The sequence below is a fragment of the Mesoplodon bidens genome (genome assembly GCF_964165515.1).
Source record: "Mesoplodon bidens genome assembly, chromosome: 1".
Lineage (NCBI taxonomy): Eukaryota > Metazoa > Chordata > Mammalia > Artiodactyla > Ziphiidae > Mesoplodon > Mesoplodon bidens.
The window spans coordinates 173,366,884-173,387,475 of NC_138176.1; the positions used below are offsets into that span (position 1 = coordinate 173,366,884).

At 38.5% G+C, this 20,592-nt stretch overlaps 1 protein-coding gene across 2 annotated transcripts in view; it reads right to left on the reverse strand.

The window, feature by feature from the left end:
* The window catches only part of MYPN (myopalladin), a gene marked incomplete at both ends in the record, with an annotated part of 66,256 nt that extends 47,377 nt beyond the window's left edge, over positions 1-18,879 (reverse strand). The window contains 3 exons of one of the 2 annotated variants that reach the window (XM_081248666.1): positions 454-505; positions 3,687-3,862; positions 17,978-18,879. In XM_081248666.1, the coding sequence (XP_081104792.1) occupies positions 454-505; positions 3,687-3,862; positions 17,978-18,879 (1,130 nt within the window). Of the gene's footprint in view, positions 1-453; positions 506-3,686; positions 3,863-8,459; positions 8,480-17,977 lie in introns of those variants that run through there. The other variant, XM_081248667.1, reaches the window with a different exon arrangement.
* Between the last annotated feature and the right edge of the window lie 1,713 nt (positions 18,880-20,592).

Below are 20,592 nucleotides of genomic sequence, written 5' to 3' on the forward strand. Positions count from 1 at the left end.
GTTCCTGGTGTAGAGGAGGTGCTTAGCCAATGGTTGTGGAAAGTAATGTAACTTTGTTCAGTACCCAATACAATCGTTTAGCAAAAAGGCTATGTCTTGCCCAGATCACTCATACATATAATTTTTGTTCACCAGATTGTGTGTTATTTTGAATACTATTATTTAGTTAGAAAACATGAATTTTTTTTTAACCACTGAGTTATTTGTTTTTTACTCTTTACATATAAGTATGATGATATTTCATAGGTGATACTTCATTTTTAAAATATTGGGAATATTAAAATTAATCTTTTAAGCAGCAACAAGCAAGAGAAATAGCATTTTCTCCAAACCCACCCAATCTTTTTTTTTTTTGAGGTCAAACCATGGAGCCCCCCTCTTCAAGTTCTACTAAACAATTAACAGCTTTCTCAGGACCTGAGGATGCTAAATAAGATAGAAAATTGGAATTACCGATTCATTTCGTCCTTGTTAGGGTCCCCTTCTGAGTCAGAAGAAGAAACCCCTGGAAAAATAAAAATAAGACATGTAATTAAAAAAAAATTCTTTAAAAAAAATATATATATTTATTTATTTATTTTTATTTAGTTGTGCTGGGTCTTAGTTGTGGCTCGCGGGCTCCTTAGTTGTGGCATGCAAACTCTTAGTTGTGGCATGCATGTGGGATCTAGTTCCCTGACCAGGGATCAAACCCACGCCCCCTGCATTGGGAGTGTGGAGTCCTAACCACTGCACCACCAGGGAAGTCCCCTAAAAAAAAATTTCTTAAACTGGTTCCTAGGCATTTGAAGACCTATAGAATTTTAGACCTAGAAATAATCTCAGTGATTCCCTAAACTAACACCTAGTTTACAGATGAGGAACTAGACCCTTAGTAGTTAAAGTACTTGCTCAGGTCACATGGCTAGTTAGTGACAGAGTTCAAATTAACTGGCCCAAATTCCACGTGTTCTTGTATATAAAACACCTGCTGATGCCTTTAGACTAACAGAGCAGTCTTTGCAGACATTCTGTGGTGTCCATAAATCCTCTTGCTCTTGGCCTACATAGATTAACTAAAAGAAGGGATTACATTAGATTCCAAATGTTGTAGGTGTAGGTGGATGCTCTTCCGTCCAGTCCTAATATTAACAAGTCACATTTCATCTTGGGAGTGGGGGTGTTTGAAGCTCTGTTACCACAACTTTTTAAAAATCAGCAATCCAATCTCAGCACTGTTAGCAGAGCTTTGATCCTGGCTTTGCTTCTCAAGATAGTGTATTCCAGGAAGATATCACACAGCTAAATCTGGAGGTATTTATTGTACTCCAAAAATTTGAGGATGAAAACATGTAACACACTTCTATTCATATATTATTCATTGTTATTATCATTATTCATTCATCTATTCAATAAAAGTTTATTAAATAACCACTATGTACTTGGTACTACATAAGATATTGGAGATATAAAGAATGAGACAGTTCCAGCCTTTATACCATAATAATACAATATTTAAGTGCTAAAAACAAGGCATACACAAGGTATTAGAGATGATAAAAGTACTAAAGAATGGCTCCCAGGGCTTCTCTGGTGGTGCAGTGGTTAAGAATCCACCTGCCAGTGCAGGGGACACAGGTTTGAGCCCTGGTCTGGGATGATCCCACATGCCGCAGAGCAACTAAGCCTGTGTGCCACAACTACTGAGCCTGCTCTCTAGAGCCCGTGAGCGACAACTACTGAGCCCGTGTGCCTAGAGCCGGTGCTCCTCAACAAGAGAAGCCACCGCAATTGGCAGCCCGTGCACCTCAACAAAGAGTAGCCCCCGCTAGCCGCAACTAGAGAAAGCCCGCTAGCCGCAACGAAAACCCAACTCAGCCAAAAATAAATAAATAAATAAATAAATAAATAAATAAATAAAATTTTAAAAAAAGAATGTCTCCCAGAAAAAACTCAGAGGATGAGATAAATAGGGACAAAAACTGAGGTCAATATACAAGGTACATAAATTGATTTTTTCCCTAAAATTAGTCATCTAAGTTTGGTCCTGATATAAATGTCTTTCCAAGGCTCCCAAATGGTCTCCCTGCTTCTGCTCCTTTTGGTATGTTTTCAACCAGGAGCTAGAGGGGCCCTGTTAAAAACTAAGTCCGATCATGTCACATCTCTGCCTAGAATCCCCCAGAACTTCCCATCTCCTTCAGAGTAAAAGCCAGGTCCTTGCAGTGACCCGTGAGGACCTACATGATCTTCTCACCTGCTTCCTCCCACCTTCACCCCATCTTGAACTTCTGACCTCAACTGCTCATCTCTGTACCCTAAGACAGACACACTCCCTCTTCTGGGCCACTGCACTTACTGATTTCTCTGCCTAGAATGTTTTTCCCTTGAATATCTATCCTGTGGCTCACTCCCTCAGTTCCTTCAGGTCTTCATTTATATGTCACCTGGTGAGCGAAGTCTTGTACATCCGCCTGTACACACACACACATGCATGCAAACACACATGCCGCATATATACATACACATACTTCCTATCCCTTTTCCTTGCTTTCTGTTTCTTTCATATGCTCATATATGCTGTAAGATAACAGAAAACATATATTTTGGTCTCTGCCCCTGGTTCCTGGCACAGAGCTTCTAAAACCCTTATAATTCCCTAAGTGATGAGCACTTAGGAGCATCTATTATTCTAATATTTGTCTTTGACCAGGTCCCTGACACAGGGCTCCTAAAACTCTAATAAATTCCTAAGTGATGAGAGCACTGGGAGCATCCTTTGTTCTAATGAGGCGACTCGGGAGGGCTCCTGGGTGCGGGCTGGTCACCCGAAAACCAAGCCATAATTTGAAGCTTGGAATTTTCAGCCCCACACCTCATACTCCAGAGAAGGTAGAAGGGCAGGAAATGGAGTTAATAGTTGATCATGCCTGTGTGAGGACACCTCCATAAAATTCTAATAGTATGGGGTTTGGAGAGCTTCTAGGTTGGTGAACATAAGCACACTGGGAGGGTGACACACCCCAACTCCACAGGGTCAGAGCTCCTGTGCTCAGGACCCTCCCACCTCGCCCTATGTATCTCTTCATCTGGCTGTTCATCTATATCCTTTATCATACCCTGTAGTAAACCGGTAAACATAAATAAGTGTTTCCCTGAGTTCTGTGAGCGACCCTAGCAAATTAATTGAACCTGAAGAGGGGTTTGTGAGAACCTACAATTTGTAGCCAAGTCAGACAGAAGTTGTGGGTAACCTGGGCACCTACTGCGTGTGATTGGCATCTGAAGCGGGTGGGGGTGAGCAGTCTTGTGGGACTGAGCCCTTAACTTGTTGGATCTGACACCACCCCCAGGTAGATGGGTCAGAATTGAGTTAAACTGTAGGAAACCAAATTGGTGCCGTGAAGAATTGCTTCTTGCTGGTGTGGGAACCGCCTCCCCCATGAGACACAGACACATTGAAATTGATGATCAGAATCATTTCATGTACCTAACATTATATATTTGATTTATCTCATTTATTTTCTGTCTCTCCTATTACAGTGTAAATGCCATCTATCCAAGAACCTAGGGATTTTTGTCTGTTTGCTCACTGCTGTTATCCCCACTGAAGAGTGTGTGGTAGAGCAGGCCCTCAATAAATACTTATTTATTATAACCGTATATCTTACTAGTAAGTGCCATGCTCCAAGAGTATTTTGCTTTACCTTCTATGTAAATCTCAGCAGAAGTTGAATCTGTCCCATAGATGTTAGAAGCAAAGCAGGAATAGCGTCCTGTGTCCTCTTCAAAGGCTTCAGCAATGGTCAGTGAGTGCAGATTTCCTGCCTGGATGATGTGAATGTCTGGGGAATTTTCAAGCTCCTTGCCTTCACAGTACCACCTGCAAGGAAGAATATTGGCATGACTGAAATGTGAGAATTAATAACATAAATGGCTCCAGATATTCCCTGAGAAGAAAACTGTGGCAAACTTAAGAGTCAAAACATTAAACAATCCATTATTATAGTATAATTTGGTTGTAACTATGAGAAGGAATGGCAGGATTCACAGTGACACTTTCTTCAGGAAATTAGAAAGTGGCTCCTGTTAAGAATGATACAACTGAAAGAAAAAATTGAAGTGATGCAGCCGCAAACCAATGAATGCCAAGGAACGCCACCACCAGAAGCTAGAAAAGACAAGGAAGGAGCCTTCTCAGAGTCTCAGAGGGAGCACGGCCCTGCTGATACTTTGATTCTGGACTCCTAGCCTCCAGAAGTGTGAGACAGTAAATTTCTGTTGTGTAAGCCATCAAGTTTGTGGTACTTTGTTATAGTAGCCCTAGGAAACTAAAACAGGGGGCAGGAAATAAGATATAGTCATGTTGTTTGTATGTGCATAAGGAAAACTGGAAAGAATGGAATGAAAATCAAAGTGGCTTCCTATTGGGGTGAGGGGAAACAAGATGGATGAAGACAGATGGGGTGAGGTGTCTCAGTGTCCCCCTTTTTATAATTGTTTTTATTTTTAAAGTAATAATTATTAATCAACATCATATTAGAAAGTAATTAGGTGGAGATGTTACCATTATTCAATGTCAAAAATTAAGGAGTCCTGGCAATTGTTAATCTTTATTGTAATTTGAGATCTAACCACTCAGTGCTTGAACCCCTCCCTCCCACCATTTATAAAGCAAGATTCTAAAGCACATTTAAGAAAACTCACCTATTCAACAGCTTCCCAAGAGTTAAGCTTTTCTCTGCTGTTCCATAAATATGTCATATTCACCCCTACATTCAAGCCTCTGCTCATGTTTTTCTCTCTAGCTGAGATTCTCTTCCTCACCTTTCAGCTACTGCAAATATAACTCATCCATCAGTTTGGCTCAGGTATCACCTCCTACTTAAAGCACCTTTTACCATCAATTCTCAATGATTGTTACTTTACCATTTTTGTTTAAACTATACTGTGTCATGCAAGGCTTGATTATATACTGTCTTTTTTAAATTAGTTTCTGCTTTATAATCTTTTTTTAAATAGCTCTTTATTGGAGTATAATTGCTTCACAATACCATGTTAGTTTCTGTTGCACAACAAAGCGAATCAGCCATATGCATACACATGTCCCCATATCCCCTCCCTCTAGGTCATCGCAAATCACTGAGCCCATCTCCCCTTATACTGTCTTTTATAATTCTCTATTTAGGGGAATCTGTCTTGTCTCACCAATTTCACTAAATTGTAAGTTCTTTGAAGGTAGGGACGGTGGCTTACAAGCTCATGCAGCATCCACACTGCCTAGTACAGTTTTCTATACACTTTCTCCTTTGGCCATTATCTCATCCCTTAGTTTCAATTATCACCTCTACTTGGGATAACATTCAAACCTGCCTCCCAGCTCTGACTTCTGGATCCCTTCTCCCATCATTCTCCCTTTACTGTGTTGCAACCACATTGGTCTTTTTTCTATTCTGTGAACACATTAAGCTACTCTCCATATTAGGATTTTTGTACTTCCTGAAATCCTTGTCCCTCAGTCTTTATAAAAATAGGCCCTTCTCATCAGTCAGGCCTCAGTTCAAATGTCACCTCCTTGGAGAGGCCATCCCTGATCCTCTTCCTAATGTAGCTTCTTTATCTTCACACACTATCACATTATCCTCTTGTGTTATCTTCATAGCACTTATTATTATCTGAAATTGTCTTATATGATTGCTGACTTTGTTATTATTTGCTCCCCCTACTATATTATAAAGTCCACGAGAGGACCTTGTCAGTCTTACCAATATAATCCCACACTTACAGCAGCATCCTGGCACATAGTAGGTACGCAGAAAAATTGTGTTGGATTTGTTGAAAGACCAAATGATAGAAAGAATTGATAGTTAATATTTCGTAAGTATTTTATATGCTTCATCAAATTCTATGCCATTGTTTGATCTGTTGTGGCAGGAGCAGTACATGCAGCTGCTGAAATGGGCTTCTGAATCTTCCAAAGCATGAATCTCAGCAAGACCCCATGGAGCTTGTATGAACAAACCCTCAGAGCAAGGTAGTTGTAAATACAAATAGTGAGTGTCCAGAAAAGCATGTGTTTATCTTTACTCTTGCTGGAAATGACCCTAAAATGAGAATAAAGGAGGTTTTTAAAGGGATAAAAGCACAAGGTCCGAAAGAATGGGAAGGGAGGTAACAGCAGACCTGAGACCTCAAACACTTTTGGGAGGTGGAAAGCAGAATGAGAAGCGAGGAGAGTTGAAAAATCTGAAAACGAAGTGCCTACTTGGAGATGTCAGTGAAAGAAAGCAATTTGTGCAGCAAAACCCCAGCAAGTTTCAGGATTTAGAGATACAAGTTTGGGGGTGTGGAAACACACTGTCAATGGAGGAGGAAGATACAGAGCTTAAAATAGGGTCACTGATTCCAGGTTTAGAAAATGAACATTTAGACTCCCCCAGCAGGTTGCATCCTCTCTTCTGAGCAGTTAGGAGATGCCCCAGGATGAAGGCTGAGTTGTTGGCTGTGTGAGTAGCTGCTCCATATTGGAGCAAGAGGAAGGAGGGTAAAAAATAAATGGGCCTGGTGGCTTAACTGTGTGGAAAAGAATATTTAGGAAATGTTTTACAAATATATTGGAAAACTGAGATGAATTGTCTTAGGACCACAGAGCTAAGCATATAAAAAACGAGATAGTCATCAACTCCAGGTGAAAATTAAAAGTTATACAAGGAAGGAAGCAGTCATTTTTCCCTACTGGGCTTGGCAGAAAATAATACTTACATAGTAACAAGAAGTTAAACATTAAAATTTTTAAAACAGGAGTGTGTTATGATTATACTGAGGCGATGAAGGAAGGAACAATGGAGGTTCTGGTTTAGTGAAGGGGTGCTAAACCACCATCTTCTGGAACAGGAAGTAAAGAGAAAATAGCATCAGCGTACCAAGCAATAGTGGTTTATAAGCATATTACAGTGGTTCTCTTCACTTTCACTTTCTGTGAAGACAAAACTATCTTCCTATAATACTAAGATAGTATTTGCCTTTTCACTGTGTTAACATTTACACTGATGGTGCAAAAGCAACAGTGGGTAAAATTGCTGGTGCTTCAGCAGCATAAAACTGAGTAGTGGTCATTGTGTTCTTCACCACCACACTTGAAGTTAAAAAATAAAAGCCAGGTTCACTTAAAAATGTCCTCAGTGAAGCAGTAAAAATCATTACATTTATTGCATCTCAACGTTGAGTCCACATCTTTTTAACATTCTGGGTGGCGAAATGGGAAGTAGCATAAAGCATTTCTCCTGAATACAGAAGAGCACTTGTGTGGCTTTTTAAGTTGAACTAGGCACTTAATGCATGAGACAGTAAGTATCTTAACTTGAAAGAACAGCTGACAAATTATGGTTATTCAGATTTGGGTATTCGGCAGACGTTTTCTCAAAAATGAAGGAAGTAAGCCTGTTGTTTCAGGTAAAAATAACTGATCCCATTTGTTGCCAATGAAAACATTTGAGCTTTCAAGGAAAAATTAGAGTTTTGGAAAACTTGTATCTCCCATAGTGAGTTTAGGGCTTCCTAATACTTAAAGAGATTTTTAATGAAATCCATGATATTAACATATATGATTTTCTAAATATTATATAATAAAATGTGTCAACATTTGGAAGATCTACATTACTCATTTTCCAAGTGACCAATGCGTGATGTTATCCATTCAAAGTTCAAGACAGACAAAGGGTTTTAGTACAGCAGGGTACAAAAGTTCATTGGTATGGTTTCAGATTTCATATTGCAACTAACCTTTAAGAAACTACTGCAGTTGAATTTTCATGTACTATCAAATCAGAATAGCCACATTATCTGAAAGGGCTATTCAAGTATTCCTCCTGCTTCCAGCTACATATCTGTACAATGCCAGATTTTTAAAGTTTACTGCAACCCAGACAACATATCACAGCAAACTAAGTGCAGAAGTAGATAGGACAATCTAGCTGTCTTCTATTATGCCAGACATTAATGAGGTTTGCAGAAAACGTGAAACAATGGCACTCTTCTCACTCAAATATTTTTTTGGGAAAATACAGTTACTTTTCATAAAATCATTTATATGAGCATGTTTATCACTGTTATTTTAAAATGAATAAGTAAGCAACTATTTAAAATGTTCCTCAGTTTTAATTTCTAATATGATAATTATAGATATAATTCACATAGACAGAACCTCTTTTGCATCTCAATAATTTTTTAGATTGTAAAGGGGTCCTGAGAACAAAAAGTTTGAGAACCACTGGCATATAATTTAGAAATCTAGAGGTGAATAAATAGGAAACTGCAAAAAGAGTTGAAAATCGTCCGTTTTTTAATATTATTTGACTTGTTAAACAATGTACCTGTACTAATTTGATAAGACAAATATAAATATTTCAAAACAAACACCTTCCCTTATATAAACATTATAAGGTTATCTTATTTCTTTGGATAACATTTCTCTTCTTTACCAAAATGAGAGTGGAAACATCTCTGAGCAATTGGACAGCTGGAGGCGATAAGTGGAGTGATTCAAATGCCCAAACTCTCTGTCAGAAACATTTTTGTCCTTACTCAGATGGCCAGGATGGCTTCAGCCAGCCCCAAAGGACAGCTAGTAACCGCTGTCACTCTTACTTTAACACCATGACCCACTCAGAAATAACGCACCAGTCAGGCTGCCTACTGAAAAGAAATTAAAATTTACCCAGCTACTCTGAAGACTTTTGAGGGGAAGGAGGAAACATGCTCTCCTCAAACGTCTATCCACGTTAGGGAATGCTTTCATAGAAGTACCCTGCCCAGATGCATGTTTTTAGAACTCCAAATCTTCATGACACTTACAGAATGGCACTGGATGCCAGACATGATTCATGGTTCAGCAGAAATGAGTCAGTGATCTGGGGAAATGGGACAAGTCCAAATGATAAAGAAGGCTCCATCCTTAATGCACTAAGGCCAGCTTGCCAGACCTGCTGATTTGGCTAGCTACCAAGCCTGGGAATGAAGACACTGAAGAGACACACTTTTCAGATTTAACTGGACTTTTAAGATACATATCACCATTCTGCTCTTAGGTTACTATTTTGTCTAAAATATGGTATGACTAAATATTATGACTCATTGTTTTAGCACATTAACAACTCCTAAACATAACTTGAATGTGTTATTGTGGCTCACCAGTAGTAATGCTCATTAAAAGAATGATTACTCAGAGCCTTCCGTTAACCCTGACCCAGCCTTTCCAATGTCCCTGTCCCACCTCCTACTACTCCCTCTCCTAATACCCTGTTTGTTTACTTCACAGAACCTACATATCACTTATAATTGTATGTTTACTTATAGGTTTATTTGTTTAATATCTCTCTCCCTTACTGGACAATAAACACCACAGGGCAGAGATTATCATGTTTGTTTGGTTTACTACTTGTTTATCTGTTTCCTAGCACAGTGTATGGCACAACATAGCTGTTCCAAAAAATGTTTGTTGTATGAATGTTAAGTGAATGAATTCAAATTAAGATTATTATAGCCTCTAGTCTGTTTCATTTTTATTTTTCAAGAAGGCTTGGGGACTAGATGCCTGATAATAAGTAAAGAATGTAAGCCCTGAAATAGCCAAAAGGTAGTTTATTTACTTACTGACACCTTCAGCTCTCTCCATGCATCAGAATGACTCTTCATATAGAGAGTGCGACTGGAGTATATAATAGTAGACATTTTCTAACAGGACTCAAAGTTATGTTGGATTTCATAACACAATTCAGTGTTTTATATGTCCTGTTTGACCACTACTGAGTTAACGAACTTAAGTTTTCATGTCCAATGGCTATATTTCACTCACAGGAGTGTGGAGTTACAGGTGGGATGGTTATGTCTATGCTTTAACTTTTATTAACATTTATTGAGTTCTTCCAGGTGGAAAATTCTTGTTACACTAGACTCAAACTATAAAAACCATAACCATAAAGGAAACTTCACTTAATTTGATACTAAAGTTAAAAATATCTAATTATCAAAAGATACCATAAAGGAAGATCAAATGGGGAGAGAATATTTTCATAACACACAATGTCATATGATTAGTTTCCTAATCATATTTTTTAAATTCTTACAAATCAATAAGAAAAGAACAAACTGGTAGAAAAACTAGTGAAAGATGTAAACAGACCCCTCATAGAAAATGAACCCTAAATGATCAATAAACATATTTAAAAGAATCTCAACCTCATTAGTAACTGTGAAAATGAAAATGAAAATCACAACAAGAAGCCTTCATACCTATTAGATTTGTAAAAATTAAAACAGCTGATAATATCCATATTGGCAACAATGTAGAACAACCAGAACACTTATGTAATGTTGGTCGGAATGTAAATTGAAACAATTCCTTTGGAAAATAATCTGGTGTTATTATAAAGTTGAAGTTGTTCATGCTCTGCCAGCAATTCCATGCCTAGACATACTTGTGCACCAGGAGACTATGCTATAACATTTATAATAACATTGTTCCTATTAGGAAAATAACTGAAAACAACCCATATGTACATCAGTGATACAATTCTCTCACCTTACAGTAAAATACTATGTAGCAATGAAAGTGAATGAATGAGAGTTACACGCAGCATCACGGGTATGCTTTTTAGAGAAAAAAAATGCAAGTAGCAGAAGAATACGTACATTATAATTCCACTTACATGAGCATTTTACAACAGTAAAATTAAAAAAAATTTTTTTTAACTTTATTATGGTAACTTACAAATGTACACAAAGTAGAGAGGCTGTATTATGAACCCCCACGCACGCATCACTGAGCTTCAACAAACGGCAGATGTGTTTCTTTTATACCTTCCTCTTTTCCCCACTTTGACTTATTTTAATGTAAATATAGGACTTTGTGTCGTTTCACCTGTAAATACTTCTGTACCAATATTGTTTAAGGACATAAGGATACGTTGTAAAATTATGAAGAAAAACTGTTAAGAAAAATTTAAAGAGAAAACACAAGATTTGGGCTAGTGGTTACCTCTGAGCAGGGAGGAAGGGACAGGATCAGGAAGACAGTGGATTTAAAAATGATAGGAAGGCAGCACACAGATATTTGTGCTATTATTCTTATAATATATCCATATTGAAGATATTCTTCAATATCTATTCAAAATGCACTTGTAAAACAATTCAGAAAATTCCGTCTGGTGATCCTTTTCCACTTTGGGAGTATAGATGAGGAGGTTTAGAGATTGAATAGAGAAGGTTAATAGGCAAGTGACAGGGACTTCTACAGAATCCCTTGGAGGTCTTGACTTGTGGCCTCTGGAGTTGGTGGTGGTACAGCGGCTTTACCCAGCTCTTGCCTCAAAAACTTTTAAGGTGAAATGATAGTTAGCATTGTCCAAGAGGGAAGAGCAAGAAGAGAGGGCTGCATTGGAAACCGCCAACATTTCCAAAGTTTGTGAGGGCATAGATGTGGGTTTTCCCGTGGGCCAAGTGGACACCACAGAAGTTAGCTTGGTTTTCTATCTCAAAACAGATCTACCTCCAAGAACCACCTGCTAGGGTGAGTGACACCAACAGAAAGAGGCTGTGAGGGGTGTACTGTTGGAGTAAGGACTGAGGAGCAGGTGCTGGAGCATGAAGTAGAGATTACAGCATTCAGGTCAAGGAGCAGAGCAAGGGGCCAGCCCCCTGGGTGAGGAGGTCTCTGTAGAGGTTGCAGAAGTTCTCAGCACAGAAACAAATGGCACTTCGTTAAAGCACAGATGTCTGGGCCTGCGCTCTAGAGATCCTAACTCAGTAGGTCCAACGTACCTGCAAATTTGCATATCCACCAAGGCTCCAGGTGATGCTGACCCGCTGGTCCAGGGACCCACTTGGAGTAGCTTGTTCTGGGAGGCTCTTGAAATCCAGCCTCTGTCCTCCCTCTCTGAACTTATCCCAAACCATTTCCTCCTCACTCTTTATGTTCTGGTGACATCAGTCCCTTCAATGCCTTAAAGTTAACCACTGTCTCACTGCCTCAAATTTGTCATTCCCTCACCCTGCAACACTTTTCCCTAAATTCCGCTTTGCTGGCCTAACTCCTAGTCATCTTTTATGTCTCAGCTTAAATACCACTTTTTAGGAAAACCTTCCCCAACCCATTCACAAGGTTTGGTCCCTTGGCTTTATGCACCCTCCTTTATAACATTTATCACAATTGTAATTATATAATCACTGGAATTTTTGTCTGTGTTCTTTTCTAGATTCTAAGATCCATGAAGGCAGGGAATTTTCCTTGTTTGCTGCTTTAATCCTATTGCCTGGAACAGTACATGGCACATTAATAAACACTTAATATTTGTTGCATGAATGACTAAATGAAGGTATATAGATTTTCCCAAAAGGTTTAAGAAAATGCCCCTAAATAATGTAATGTTTTAAAATGTTTACATAATATTTTACATTACATATCATATATAATTATTTATAATATTTTAAAATTTCCCTATATTATTTAAAACATCCTTTGTCTTTTTTTTTTGGTCACGCCACACGGCTTGTGAGATCTTAGCCAGTGCTGTTGACAGTGCAAGCGTGGAGTCCTAACCACTGGACAGCTAGGGAATTCCCAAGCATCCTTTGTCTTTACAGCTAATTTATTTCCTTTTTTATTTCCTCAGCAGCCACTTACAGGCAAATGTCCAGAAGTAGCAATAGCAAAAACTTAATAGCCAAAGCAGATATCAGCATCTATAAAAGGTAAATTTTTGCTGCTTCAGAGCGTTATGTACAAGCAAACATACTTAGTGTGACCCAGCTGTACATTCCTGGGAAAAGAATTTTGAGTCAGGATACAAAAAGGGATCAGGGCCATTTGCTGTGAATTCCTGCAGACTCTTTCATCTGTGGGTAACGCATGAATGTATTTCAGCTCCTCCAATGAAGCTATGTTCAAGATTAACAAGCTTTCAAAAACAGCTAGCTTTAATGATACGGGATCCTACCCTTACAAAACAAAACAATTTCTTCCCAGTCAACTTGGAAATCAACAAATATAGGCAAAAAGGATTCTTCAGTTTGATAAACTAGGGTTATAAAAACATGGGTAGAATACTGAGAACACAAAGAGGCACACACATACAAGGTTAGACCTCAGTTGCCAGGTATATGTATTACACTTTCTTGCAAAAATAGCAAAAAGGATACTTTTCTTTTTGACTGTGTTTTCCTTTATGGCAAACCGAAGTGTCTCATTATTTTAATGCATTTTTAAAGGCGTTCTCCAAATCAAAATCTGTGCTTCTGGGTTCTACTTAGATGCTTTAGGAATTTCAGTGGTGAGCAAGGTAGGACTGCATGCTCCCCTCCACCCCAACTCTCTTCAATCCCAGAAGCACTAATTTTATCTTTAGAAAGTGTGTGTGTGTTGCTATACAGCAGAAACTAACAGTATTGTAAAGCAACTATACTCCAATAAAAATTTTTAAAAAAAGAAAAAAAAAGTGCATGTGTGTGTGAAGTATGTATTGGGGTAATGTAACAGATTTACTGTGGGGAGAAAAATGGGAGGAGGAATTACTGCCAAAAGAAGGTTGGAAAACCCTGGCGCAGTCTAGCACAGCTAGAAGTTAGTTCCAAGTGTTACCTGTATTTATAGTCCCTTTGTAATGCCAGAGATACTGTGTCCAAATTTCCCAGTGTCCAGGGCATTCCTTGGAATGTCTCCAGTTCCACTACCCTCTCATTTGACCTTCAATCCTGCATTTCTGACTGTCTACTGGATATGGTCCCTCCATCTCCTCAGACTCAAATCATCCACCTCCTCCAGTTTTTCAGACCTTGACAGTGACCCCAGAGTTCTCTCAGGTACCCAGCTTCAGACTCATCCTTCCTATCTAGTCGTTCACCAAGTTCGGCTTGGTTTCTTTTGTTCTAAATATTGCTCTCTCACATCTTTTCTCTGCTTTCGCACTACCCCTACCCTGGTCTGATCAGAGCATCTGATGCCTGGAATACCCTTCACAGCTTCCTAAGTGGCTTCATGGCTCCATTCTTTTGGGGTCTAACTCATTCTTCCAGACTAACTCTCCTTAAATTCTCCCTTTCATCTTAGTACGTCCTTATACACAACCTTAAATGTTTTCCACTTGCTTTTGAAACCACTTCTGAACTATTTCTACTTTGCTTTCAAGGCTTTTCGAAATCATCTGGCTCCACTGTGTTCCAGTTAGTTCAGTCTCCTCACCGTCATCTAAAGATATTATTACTATTCCAGCATCTGTACTTTTATGTAAACATGTTGAGTTGACCTGGCCTAAAAGGACCTGTCCCTCTGCCTACTTCTTCTGTCTTTTCTCTCATCTTTCCTCACCTGTTATCCCATGTTCGTCACATAGCCAAGTACTTGCAGTTCCCTGAAAACGTTCGTCTCTAGGCCTTTCCCCTTGCTTTCCTCTTCCACCCTTAGTTTTCTCAACTAAAGTGGCACCTCCAGCGTTAATGCTTCCTTCATCCTGCTCTTCAGGCAAAATATCACATCTTCCTTTGAGCTGCCATTGCATCCTATACATACTTCTGTTACAGCCCTTATTACACAGTATTGCAATGTTTTGATTATATGTCTGTCTGATTCCTCTATTAGACTGTGAACTGCCCTCTTAGAAGAGTTTTAGACTTGGTTTCAAAACAAGGTCCCTGACCTCCAATAGCTCCCAATTGTTTTGTACCATCAATGAGTCACTTTAGTAACTCAATAGGTATTTGTTGAATGAATAAATGAGTTAAATTTCTACCTAACTTCTTACTCTTCAAGGTTCAACTAAAATCCCCTTATGTCTCTGAAGTCTTCTTTGACCTTTCTAGCCTCCAGCCCTTCTCTGAAGTCTGATAGTCTTATGGTTGTCCTATAAAAATTAGGATGGGGCTTCCCTGGTGGCGCAGTGGTTGAGAGTCCGCCTGCCGATGCAGGGGACACGGGTTTGTGCCCCGGTCCGGGAGGATCCCACATGCCGCAGAGCGGCTGGGCCCGTGAGCCATGGCTGCTGAGCCTGCGCGTCCAGAGCCTGTGCTCCGCAACAGAAGAGGCCACAGCAGTGAGAGGCCCGCGTACCGCAAAAAAAAAAAAAAAAAAAAAAATCAGGATGATTTCTTTTTATTATCATTATTTTTTTATTGGAGTATAGTTGATTTACAATGTTGTGTTAGTTTCTCCTGTATAGCAAATTACTTGTACATATACATATATCCACTCATTTTTAGATTCTTTTCCCAGGTAGGTCATTACAGAGTACTGAGTACTGAGTAGAGTTAGGTTGATTTCTTTAACTGGATTGCAAGTTCCTTGAGAGCAGGGACACATTTATACCCGTCTCTGTCATTGCACTGGTCACAGTGCTGAGTTTAGAGCAAAAGCTCAATACATATTTGCTTTGTGATTAGTTATATAAGTTCTGTACTTAGGAAAATAATGACAGCTAATAGTCTATTTTGGAAAATCCTAAGTTTTTTCTTAATATGATTACTGTCATGAAATTCAGAAAATATTTAGTGAGTACATATTAATTTCCTGCCACCGAAACAGTGGTTGGGATACAGGCATGAATTCTATCACTGAAGAAATGCTCTCCAGGTAAAAACTAGTATTGCTACATGGAAGTTGTGTATATTTCTTTCACTTTTAAATTTGCAAATATCTAATTGGTTGACTAAATAGTTTCTGAGTGACCACCAGGTTACTTTGTTTTTCAAGGAATGGGTATTTTGTAATTCTTCCTGGGTAATTTTTCTCACGGGAGCACTGAAGTCTTTTTTGTATCTGAGATTGTCATGGTCGAGAATGGGGAGGATGAGTCTTGAATGATCTGGTCTAATTTTTTTGAAAGAGTCCAATCTATGACCAGAAACTAGTGGAATGGATAGGATTAATCTAAGTAAGTTGTATGTGTGCCGTAACTTGAGTGCTTACCAGCTTACTTAGACTGACCAGATGCCACTGAGTGGTATACATCATGGTGCTATGATGACATCTTGCCAACATTACTGACCAGAGTTCCAGGGAGTGTCATCAGGCTTGCATAGAGTAGAAGGGTAGACACTGCCCTGTGTTGTGCAGTTCCAACCCTTTGCCACATCTTAGTCCAACTGTATCACTCCTGATTTAAATCTAAGTTGAGTTTCTTGTTTTCCTGTTTTTTTATGCATTAGTTTACTCATAACTTAGTGACTACTGTATTATGCATAACTACTGTAGGCTAGAAGCCATGCTTGGTGCTCAAGATCCAAAGGTAAAACAATAGAACCCCTGCCCTCAAGGAGGTCAGTTGGATAGCTAAATAGTAAAATGTATATGCCATTGTAGAAATAATATTTAATATTGCCTTATGTTGACTCTGAAAAGCAAAATTCAATATATGAATATGTTTTTATACTAAAATCCCTTTAACCAATAGGAATACATAATTAAAGATATTATTAATACTAGTGATATTACTACCCTATAATATGAATATTTTGCAAAAAGAAGATGAGGCCCTGCTTACATAACTAGAACAAATGTTAAATAGTATTCTAGTAGTAATTAGGTGGTTAGGGAGGCAAAGTAACTCTTATAGGACTCTAAATACCAGTAATTCTCTATAAAAGTAATATATTTCCAGCACATTATTCATATATTATTACATTATAATATAAGAGGTAGCAAATGTCACCTTGGGGGTTAAGGCTGGATCCAGATTTTGTGGGGCCTGAAGCTCATAAAAGTGTAAAGACCTCTTAAAAAAATAAAATAAAATTAGAACACAAAATTAGATGTAGCCTGTGCACATGAAGAGCCTTGAAGCTTAAGCTTTACTTACTTCACAGAAAAGCTGATGGTAGACACATAAAAGATGAATATCCTTTCTACTCATCAGTCATATTAGGGAAAGGCTTTGGCATTAGGGAGAAGAGTGCTCATTAAGTGGATATCAAAAGTATTTAATAAATACATGTAAAATAAATCTTTAGATTGATCTTTGTCACAGCCTTATTCTACCTTTATTCTATCAGACTTTATTCTATTATTTGGTTTCTTTTTAATTAAAAAAATACCACAGGTATTCATTGAGTATAGGTCATAAATACTTTGTTTTTTAAGCTACAGGCTGTAGACCTGTGCTAATACGTGTTCATTAGCCACATGTGGTATTGGGCACTTGAAATGTGGCCAGTGCATCTGAGGAACTGAATTTTTATTTGTGTTTAATTTTAATTAATTTAAATGTAAAAGCCGATACTCAGTTCAGTTCTTACAGAACTTTTAAGTATGTTTGGAACAACTTGGGTCTAACAATCTACTTTTTCAACTACATTTTTTTGAAATCTAAATGCACATTAAGTATTTCCTAGGAAAATTTAGCATCCAAACTGAGATGCGCTGTAAGTGCAGAATTCAAATTGAGTTTTGAAGCCCTGGTGACAAAAGGAATGTAAAATATCCTGCTAATAATTTTTATATGGATTACATGTTGAAATGGTAATATTTTTTTTTTTTTTTTTTTTTTTTTTTTTTTTTTTGTGGTACGCGGGCCTCTCACTGCTGTGGCCTCTCCCGTTGCGGAGCACAGGCTCCGGACACACAGGCTCCGCGGCCATGGCTCGCGGGCCCAGCCGCTCCGCGGCATGCGGGATCCTCCGGGATCGGGGCACGAACCCGTGTCCCCTGCATCGGCAGGCGGACTCCCAACCACTGCGCCACCAGGGAAGCCCCGGTAATATTTTTAATATATTGGTTAAATAATATATTTTTTAAAATTAATTTCACCCAGTTCTTTTGATTTTTAAGAAATGTGATGACTAGAAAATTTTAAATTGAATGTATGTCTAATATTACACTTCTATTAGACAGTGTTGCTTTAAACTCTGACTCAAAGGGAGTATATAATTTTTGAAACCACATACGTGAAAGATAAAATGAGGAGGATCACAGTAGATGGAAAGTAATTACCAAACATTACTAATGGGATATTTTTACCTTACTTCAGGTGGTGGAATTCCTACCACTATGCAATCCAACTGTACTCTGGTTCCTTCTGGAACTTCTCTGCTCCGTAACTTTTGAGTGAACCGGGGAGGTTGCCCCAGAGGTTCTTCATAGTACAAAGACGAAGGAGAAGACCCTGGGGTGGTGTCTCCCCCATCTGCCTCACCGGCAGCCTGCTCAGCTTCGCGCCTCTTGGCTTCCTGCTGTTCAAGGGCATGGTTCACTTCATTATCCCTGGTATCTGCAGGGATAGGGATGGGAATAGAAGATCTTTCTCTTCTTTCTGATAGATCTGAGAAACTGGAGCTGTTTTCCTGCATAACTTTGCTTTGAGATTCCAATTTATTCTTGTGGTTTTTGCAGGCACGAGGTCTAATCCTTTTGGAGCTATGGGCTTTGAAAAGGGATGACAGCTCTTCAATAAAATCGGCAGCCTTATTTAAGAATACTTTTTTGGACTGGGTTTCAGAACTATACTGTGGCCTTTTTGCCTCCTGGAGGCTCTCTTTAGAGCTGGTAGGACTTCGAGAGTTATCCTGGCAGAAGTTAGGGTCAAAACTTGATTTGGGTGAGTGTTTCATCTGATCAGAAGAAAAACATCTTCTAGCTTGGGCTTCATCTGCTTTCTCCAAAGGGTCATGATTGATTGCCAGTCTTGCCAGATTGACACTTTCATCTAATTCTTCTTGGCTCAGAAAGGCTGAAAGATCTGGAAGGTCATCTTGGCCTCCTCCACCTTCAGCCGCTCCAGAAGGACTGCCAAAATGGAAAGAGTTGGAGGAAGGCTCTGCTCGACTCCTCTCATTGTTTCCCTGATGCCTAGTTTCAGCTAAATAGCTCTCTCTTAGAAGCTGAGATATGGAAGTAGAAGCTTCTAGGCTGTCGTCTTGCATGCTGTCACAAAATAACAATAATAACAAAAAGTTTGGATCATTTCTACAGAATAACAAGTCTGTGTTTATTACAGCATGATAGATGCTTAAGAACTTAAATCTGAAAATAAAAATTGCCTAGTTTTGATACTTTCACAAAATTTACTTTAAAGACTTAAAGGTTATTATTCTCATATTGTAAAATGGAGAGGAACTGAATGAGGTTCCCCTGAAATTGGAAATAAAAACATGGTGATTATCACTTTATTAAATTATTTAAATACAAGTTTAATTTTGAAAGCTATGCTATAACTATAGAGATATTAAATACAGTTTCTAAACATAATTTTGATAATATCTGTAAAGGGTTTTTAGTTTTAAAGTGCTTTCATACACAGAGAGTTTTCTCTCCATCCTCTCCCCCTTACTCTGAATGTAATAAAATAACAGAAATTAAAAGATGTTGACAATATAATCTCATCTAGTTACCGAAAATATAAACTTGACCTAGCTCATGAAAATAAATAATGCTTTTATTTTATGACTAGAGACAAGTTGTTTAAATTCAGTGTTGTTTTTAGGCTCAGTGTGCTCTGGAAAACTATAATGATTTAGCTTTTTCAAATAAGGTATAATTATTTTAATTTCTACAAAGGTGTGAGTTAGAGCCTAGGTTTAAAAAAAATCTCTTAAATTAACATTGGTGAAGAGGGGATATGGAAGACAGGGAAGTGGGGTGCAAGACAGGACACTTTTCACTGTATACCCTTTTCTTTTTTTTTTTTTTTTCTTGCGGTATGCGGGCCTCTCACTGTTGTGGCCTCTCCCGTTGTGGAGCACAGGCTCCGGACGCGCAGGCTCAGTGGCCATGGCTCACGGGCCCAGCCGCTCCGCAGCATGTGGGATCTTCCCGGACCGGGGCACGAACCCGTGTCCCGTGCATCGGCAGGCGGACTCTCAACCACTGCACCACCAGGGAAGCCCTGTATACCCTTTTCTTAATTTTAAATAGTAATTATACGAGTATATTCTAATCAGTTATATATTAACATAAATTATATGGGTATATTTATTCAAAAATAAATAATTTGTAAAGTCTTATACAAATAGTTCAATAACTTTAGTTCAAAGCCCCTTGGACTAGAAATTTTGGTAATGCAAACTACTTTCATATTATTAATGTTATACCCATTTATTCATTCACACATTTACTACAAGGATAGCAAGCTTGTAACCCATAGGCTGTTACTCCTCTCTCTCCTCCTTAAGAGATGCAGCTAACTGATTACAGTATTCTTCCCATTGACCTTCACTTTTTTAACTCTCCAGTCCCTCAGCCACCACCAACCACTCAGAAATGGTAATGGAGATGAAGACTATCTGCCATTCTTGGCTACTGTGTGCCTTGTGCTTGGAAGATGGAGAGGAAAGTAATCTCCTAAGTATTTTCTGGCTTTAACATTCTATGACAAAATTTATTTCAGCTAATAGTTCTTCTTTCTTTTATATGACAGCTTCATATCATAAATAAAATTATTTGTAATATCACAAAATATTACAAATAGGGCTTCCTAGGGACTGCCCTAGTTCTCAAACTTTTAGAGTGCTATCTAAAACTAACCTCTAAATTGACAAGGTAGGCAATCACCTTGAGAGGACAATTAAAGATGGCTAAAAGGATCACCTACAGCAAAATGTTTTTTCATATGCTTCCATAGCCTGAGATTAACACTA